We start from the raw sequence: 7,578 nt of genomic DNA on the forward strand, positions 1-7,578 counted from the left end.
CCATTCTGGTTATTCTTCTATCCATTTTGATGGTTGTCTTCCGTTTTCTTCCACGTCTCTCTGGTTTTGCTCTCCATTTTAAGGCATTGGAGATCATTTTAGCTGAACAGCCTATCATTTTTTGCACCTCTTTATAGGTTTTCCCCTCTCTAATCAACTTTTTAATCAAAGTACGCTGTTCTTCTGAACAATGTCTTGAACGACCCATTTTCCTCAGCTTTCAAATGCATGTTCAACAAGTGTTGGCTTCATCCTTAAATAGGGGCCACCTGATTCACACCTGTTTCTTCACAAAATTGATGACCTCAGTGATTGAATGCCACACTGCTATTTTTTTTGAACACACCCCTTTCAACTAATTCAACTAATTGCCCAATTGCACAGCCTTAAGAGGGTGCATATCATGAATGCTGGGTCTCATTTGTTTTCTGAGAATCTACTGAACCTACTGGTAACTTGTTTGCCACGTAGCAATAAAAAAATATACAAAAAACCTTGATTATTCTGGTTAGTCACATTGTACTGCTATTATTTTGAACAAGACTGTATACCAATAAAGTTCTTCTGATACAAACAGTATTCGGTTTAAACAAACAAACAAGAAATACTCACAGTTTCTAATATTCTTAACACAGTCAAACTTTTCTAACACGCAAACAAACTTTGCACTATACAGGTAAAAAACTTTCAAAAAACAAGATCTCTGAATCAAATCTGGGTAGAGGAAGTGATGACATTCTTTTTAAAATACTGTGGACCAATTAGGACATAGCATCAACCTGCAGGAACCAATCAGATGAACTTCCTGGACAGATACACACAGAGACTCACAAAACAGAGATGTCACAAAATACAAAACATAGCCTAGTGTTTTAACACAACATATCAAAAGAAAGAACAGAGACTCTGCTTTTAAACAATGTTTTATTCTAGCTTCATGCATTCTTTTTTATCAACACTATAAAAAAAAGGTTTTGAGCAAATAGCTGAGAAAAAGATTACAATGATTACAACAATGTTCTATTACTTGCTTCTGCTTGTTCTTCTTCTCCTGTGTCTTGATCAGGAGATTCTGTACTCTTTCAGTATGTTAAAATCGTCACTTTTTGAGGGTGAGCAAAAATGCAGTTTTTGTATGTTCCTTTTAATATAAATGAGCTGCTGCTCTCATCCCCTTATAGGAAGAGGGTGGAGCTTCAAGAGCTCATGTTAGACACACACTGAAACTGTCAGAAACTGTTTAGCCTTTTATGATTAAACCAGAGTCTGACAATGATGGAGAGACTCAAGAAGAAGAGACAGGACATTTCTGAGGGGTAAACGATCTTAAGACATTGATTAGCATATTCTGTCATTATAATCTATAATATTCTGGTGTGGGAACTGTTGTGAGATGAGCCAGAGAATATCTGCTGATGAAGAGAGAACATGGATAGTTCAGTTTAATTACGGTTATAACTTTTGTTATTACACGGCCCTGTGGAATGCTTGATTCTGATTGGTCAATCGCGCATTCCAGTGGTATGTTATTCCCAGATAACCGCCAAAGTGAATCACACACCGATCATCCGGGTACTATGAGTTAGTGTATCGCCCAGCCCTACGATAAAATAACAATAAAAAAACCTAAACCTACCCTTACAATAATGCAGATATGTAAATTAAATGACGCAATATTGATGTGCGCATGCCCAATGCCTGTAGTTGTATCCCTTTAACTCTTTCACCGTGCTGGACGTAGTGTGATGACATCACCGTTTCACAAAATATACGGATTGGCTGTACACACGAAACCGCAAGATTGTCGCTTTTAGATTTAGCCACTCTGGGACCGGTTTCAGAAAATATCGGATTCATGCTTCCAAAACGCCGGATCCGTGTGGACGAAAATATGCTACGGAACTAAATATATATACGTATACAGTGAAACGTGTCTCCGTGTGGACGGGGCCTATGTATACCTTGTTCAATCTGTCTTTCATTGCAATGTCTTGTTTTAGTGTAACAACTGCATTTATGAGTGTTTTCCCTGGTTTCTTGTCTCTTGGTTTTTTGGATTTCTTGCCTGTTCCGTGGATTAGGCACTTTCAACACTTTTTCCACGGAAGGCGATCGGCCAGAACTTTACTATATAAAGTTTTAAATATGGATATTTTTCTTACACAAACGCATCAATTCGCTTCAGAAGCCCCCAGAGTCGTGTGAAGCATGTTATCAGTGGCGGATCTAGAAAATTTTACATGGGGGGGCAAAGGGGTGGCAAGAGGTCTTGGCAGGGTGGCAGGTGTAGACGGTTCATGGAAATCCCTATATGTGAATTGCTTTAACAAAACAAACACAAAACCACTTTTAAACTACATTGTTTATTCATGCTTTGTACACACTACAAAGGTTTTTAATTCACAACAGTAATAAGCCCAGCGTTCAAACAAAACGGTATTAAAAAGCAAAATGAAAATATAAAAATGTACAAGAATTGTGGGAATTGAAGGTCTACTCTCTTCCTCTCTGTCATCTTCCTCCTCCTGATCCCTCTATCTGAATCTGGAGCCTCCTCTTCATCTCTCACTGATTCTTCTTTTTCCTCGTCTCCTTCACTTATTTCCTTGTTTCCTTCACTATTTCCTCTTCTCTGTCACTTATTTCCTTGTCTCCTTCTGTCTTCTCCTGCTCTGACCCTCCTGGTCTCTCCAGTTTACTGCCTTCTCCTTCATTTCCCTCACCCTCTTCCTCCTGTGTACTTCTTGGGATTTTTTTTTTAGCAAAAAAGCTAGTAATATTCTTACTTTTAGCCTTCCTTTTCATGGTTAGGCTCCAGCTACTTTCTTCAACTACTCTTGCCTGCAAAAGTCAATATGTGAAAACCTCTGATTATCCTTGTATTACATTACACTGTAGGGCCATGTAGCTAATAAGTAGCCTATATAACAAATATTAAATCAGAAAGATTTATCACATGCAAACACCAGTTATGTTTAGACAACTTAATCATATTGTATTTATTTTCCCAGTTCTAAAATGGTTTCATTGCTGTGATATCTGAGAGGAATTGGATTTAATAGGACTGCTTAGCTAAATCAAAAAAGGAATACATTTAGGTAAGTTGTAGGCTACTGTTTCTTTCAACATTGTTCATTCGTGTTTACTAGCTAGTAAGTTAGAAATGATCGGTCCAAGTGCAGCTAGGGATCTGTCACGTAACATTTACAAGCGCCAAAACGGCATTTATTGTTTGAATTTCGTAATAAAAGTGACAGAATCTGAGAGCTGAGATTTTTTTTAAATATCAAAACTCAAAAGTAAGTTAACCTGCTCTGTCTAGTCTGTCGGTCTCCGGCGCTAATTTTGGCTAACGTAGACTCGCTGTTTTTGCTGACGCTGCTTTAGCACACAATACATTCATTACAAATGTAATTTTAAGTTAAACTTGTGTTTAAACTACACCTGGGGAAACTCACTTCACCTTCGGGGGCTCTAGCGCTGGGGCAGCTCAGTCTCTCCAGTGGGTTTGTTGGGCTTTGCACCGCTGCAGACTCGCTGTGTGTGTATGTGTATGTGTGTGTGTGTGTTTGTGTGAGCCAGACTGAGCAAATGAACGCCGCTCTGCACGTTTGAATCAGGGACGTATTTGAGGGGCGGGGCCGCGGGGGAGGGGTATTTTATGTATTTTAATGTTAATACATTTAAAATGTAAAATTAAATGGTTTACTTTTGGTAAATGCATTGGACATACTGGCAGTTCGGGTTGTTTTTACAAGTAGGACTATAGTTTTTGGAACATCAAAGTTAGGGGGGCAGCTGGGGGGGCAGGGCTCTGGAATGGGGGGGCACCTGCCCCCCCTTGCCCCCCTGTAGATCCGCCCCTGTATGTTATGATGGACAGCTGCTTTTTTTATGGACTTCAAAAACAACTAACTGCAATTATAGAGCTTGGATTGGCCAGGACTTTTTAAATATAACTCAGATTTTATTAATCTAAAAGAAGATTGTCATATACACCTAGGGTGACTTGAGGGTGAGTAAAGCATGGGTTTTTAAAGTTTTTAAAAATGTAAATTTTTGAGTGAACTATCCCTTTCAGCTATTCTGACAAGCCAGACCCACATCAAGATGTTGGGTCTGGGAACTCCCCATTGACGGCTCAATCTGAGGGGCGGATAAACGGTTGTCTTTCAAACTCCCTCTGCACGCGATAGGATAGCGCTACACCAACCAGAGCAACGAAGGTGAAACGGAGCTCGCTGACTGATTAAACTTTTGCCGTATCTGGTCGGTAAAACTCCGAACACATCTTCCCTTTTTAAGAATGACTTCAGTGCCGTCCTTTTCTCAGAGAAAAGCTTAACTCCAAGTCTTCCAGAGTCATGGTCAAAACTGATTCGAAAGGCCGCCGTTCGCCAGTTTCTGTGTTTACTAGAAGCGCGCAAGCGCAACTGGGCCGTCATTATGTTAAGCCCCGCCCACCGACTCGATACACGATGTGATTGGCCTGACCAGAATTTGGTTTTTCCAGTTCACAATCCACGAAGAGTTGCTAGACGACACTGGCTACAAGTTAGATTTGCTGCCGCTAGGGTGCGTCTAGATTTCTAGGCTACCTTTAGCATTCATTTCAACATATAATAAAAACAAATCTTTTTAACAATAGATAAAGGCTTAAAGCAGTTTGAAACTGTTTTTCTTTACGGAAGCTTTGCTTAAGAGCTAATAAAATATTTAACTCAAGACAATATTTAATGTCTAATTTACTTGAGACAAGTAGCCGTGTAAAAAGCGGGATAATGTGCATCCAGCCGGTTGTTACCGCAGAATAAACGGGTCTTCCATCTTACTTGTCACCTGGATTTATGACATGCTATTTAGGGGTGTAATGATTCGTTTAACAACGATTTGATTCGTATCGCAATTTGAAGTTGTTGATACTATTTAAGGAGGATATTGGTTCATTTAGAACGATATGATCTGAACCGATTCAGTGACTTGAAATCAATTTAGTAACCTTTTAGCCAAAAATTTAATTCAGTGTGACTTTATTTCAACCGAATCGAATCGTTGTTAAAACGCATCGTTACACCCCTAATGCTATTACATTTGTGTTCGTACTTTAATAATAAATGTGAAAGACGGACGACAGCTTGAGCGACTCTCAAATGTGCTCGACTACAGCAACTCTTCCTCTTCTCAACATGTTCCCAGGGGCGGGGTTATGCAAATGTTAGGGTTAGTGATGTCACTAACTCGTTGTAGTCCCTACCAGCCATTTGTTGTGGTCTTTAAAGAGAGATTGCTGTAGAAGAAAACATCTCCCTTTGCTTTGAACTTTGTGCGTCGTAACTTTACAGATGTTGTTTCTGCTCTAAACTAGAGTTAAAAAAGTGAAATCATAATCAACCACCCCTTTAAAGGCTCTCCATGGAAACATCAATGCCAATAAAGAACCTTTATTTTGGCCAGTTTATTATTGAAAAAGCCGGGATTTCGGGATTCATAAAGAATAAAGGGAAACTTCACAAAAATAAAAATGAACTTATTTACACTACTGTCCAAAATGAGTTCTGGTTCTGATCATAACTCCAGTAAAGCAGAGTAATATTCCTTCAGTTGGAATCATCTGTGCTCTGTGGGAAAATATAGTAAAGTGTAATTTATTCCTGTGATCAAAGCTGAATTTATCATCATTACTCCAGTCTTCGGAGTCACATGATCCTTCACAAGTAATTTTAATATAACATTGAGTATTATCAGTGTTATGAGACTGTATTATCGCCAGGTTGATGTGGCGTTCCTGTAGCCACAGCATTTACATAAAGTTAAAGTCTGCTCAACCGTCACCTGCATTCCTCAATCCTACTGTTTATGACACATTGGACAGTGCAATAGTGGGAGAATGGGGTAAGATGAGCCAGTGGGTAAGTTGGCCCACCCCCTTTACCTTGGCCACTGTGCACTGTTTCCATTTTTTGGAATCAATCTTCATTTCTACCAGACTGTGAAAATGAGGAGCACATGGGAGGAGAGGACGGCAAATGTTTACTGCAAAAACAAAGTAAAATTTAAGCATGACAGATTGTCACGTCACAGACTAGGGAAAATGGTGCGAGGACTCAAGTGCAGAGAATGATAATTTATTATAAAATAAAACAAACTCAAAACAAAGGAGGGACGAACCAGGGGGGCACAGGAGGGAAAGGGGAAACAGACAAGGGAGGGGTAAACAAGGGAGGGACAAGGAAAACAAAAAGTTCTGGAGGCCATGGTGGCACACAAAGTTCGAATGGCCAGGGCGGCCCGCCGAGTTCGGGAGGCCCACTAAGTTCAGGTGGCCGGGGCGGCCCGCAGAGTTCGGGAGGCCCACTAAGTTCAGGTGGCCGGGGCGGCCCGCAGAGTTCAGGCAGCCAGGGCGGCATGGGTAGAGCAAGGCGCCAGGGAGGCGCGGTGAGAGCAGGACTCCTGGGTGGCGCGGTCAGTGCAGGGGGCGCCAGGGAGGCGCGGGGAGAGCAGGGCGCCTCAGCGGTGCAGGCAGGGCGTCGGGGAAACTTCTCCAGTCCAGCAGTATCCACCGGCACTGGGACCACCGGAATACGATCCACCGGTACTAGGACCACCGGTATCGGGACCACCGGAACACGATCCATTGGCACTGGGACCACCGGAACACGATCCACCGGCACTGGGACCACCGGAATACGATCCACCGGCATAAGATCCACCGGCACTGGGACCACCGGAATACGATCCGCCGGCATTGGGACCAGCGGAACATGATCCGCCGGAACTGGGACCACCGGAACACGATCCACCGGCACTGGGACCACCGGAATACGATCCGCCGGCATTGGGACCAGCGGAACATGATCCGCCGGAACTGGGACCACCGGAACACGATCCACCGGCACTGGGACCACCGGAATACGATCCGCCGGCATTGGGACCAGCGGAACATGATCCGCCGGAACTGGGACCACCGGAACACGATCCACCGGCACAGGGACCACCGGAACACGATCCACCAGAACTGGGACCACCAGAGTGGTGGATGACACCCTGTGCTTCTCCCAAGCATGCAGGACTGCCACCACAAAGCCTCCCATTACAGCCCTCCATGCCATGTCTGGACTCAGGATTCCCGGACTCGGGACCCCCGGAACTGGCACTGAGGGAGACCTTCTCTGCTGAGTCCTCATAGTATGGTTGGATTGTTCTGTCATGTCACAGACAAGGGAAAATGGTGCGAGGACTCAAGTGCAGAGAAGGATAATTTATTATAAAATAAAACAAACTCAAAACAAAACCCACGAGGGGGAAAAACATAACTAGAAAACACATAAACTGAAACTAAACACATACCATATAGAAGTCACAGGGGAACAGAAGACGTAGACAGTACATACAACAATCCGACTCAAACTGACAAACACAAGGAGCTTATAAAGGGAAGAAATCAAAAGGGAATCAGGGAACACAGGTGGGGCCAATAAACACTAATCAGATAACAAGGGGGAGGGAACTGACAATGACACGAGCACATGCTCGACAACACAAAACCCACATGTGTGCACACAAGACAAGACAGGCATG

General features: G+C 42.7%; 1 protein-coding gene across 1 annotated transcript; it reads right to left on the bottom strand.

The window, feature by feature from the left end:
* Nucleotides 1-761: 761 nt before the first annotated feature.
* On the bottom strand, nt 762-7,184 carry LOC137039794 (uncharacterized). The gene is made up of 2 exons (XM_067415067.1): nt 6,449-7,184; nt 762-805 (listed from the first exon to the last, which is right to left on the bottom strand). The coding sequence occupies exons 1-2, from the start codon at nt 7,182-7,184 to the stop codon at nt 762-764; spliced, it is 780 nt and encodes a 259-aa protein (XP_067271168.1).
* Nucleotides 7,185-7,578: the final 394 nt, after the last annotated feature.

Source organism: Pseudorasbora parva, chromosome 14 (genome assembly GCF_024679245.1).
Source record: "Pseudorasbora parva isolate DD20220531a chromosome 14, ASM2467924v1, whole genome shotgun sequence".
NCBI classification, from domain to species: Eukaryota; Metazoa; Chordata; class Actinopteri; order Cypriniformes; family Gobionidae; genus Pseudorasbora; species Pseudorasbora parva.

Bases quoted from the DNA above. Each gene is read 5' to 3' on its own strand.
- LOC137039794 (XM_067415067.1), bottom strand. From the start codon at position 7,184: ATGAGGACTCAGCAGAGAAGGTCTCCCTCAGTGCCAGTTCCGGGGGTC. The intron at 806-6,448 runs GTCCTGCTCTCA...GTATCTGTCCAG, and splicing joins ACTGACCGCGCCACCCAGGA to GAAGTTCATCTGATTGGTTC.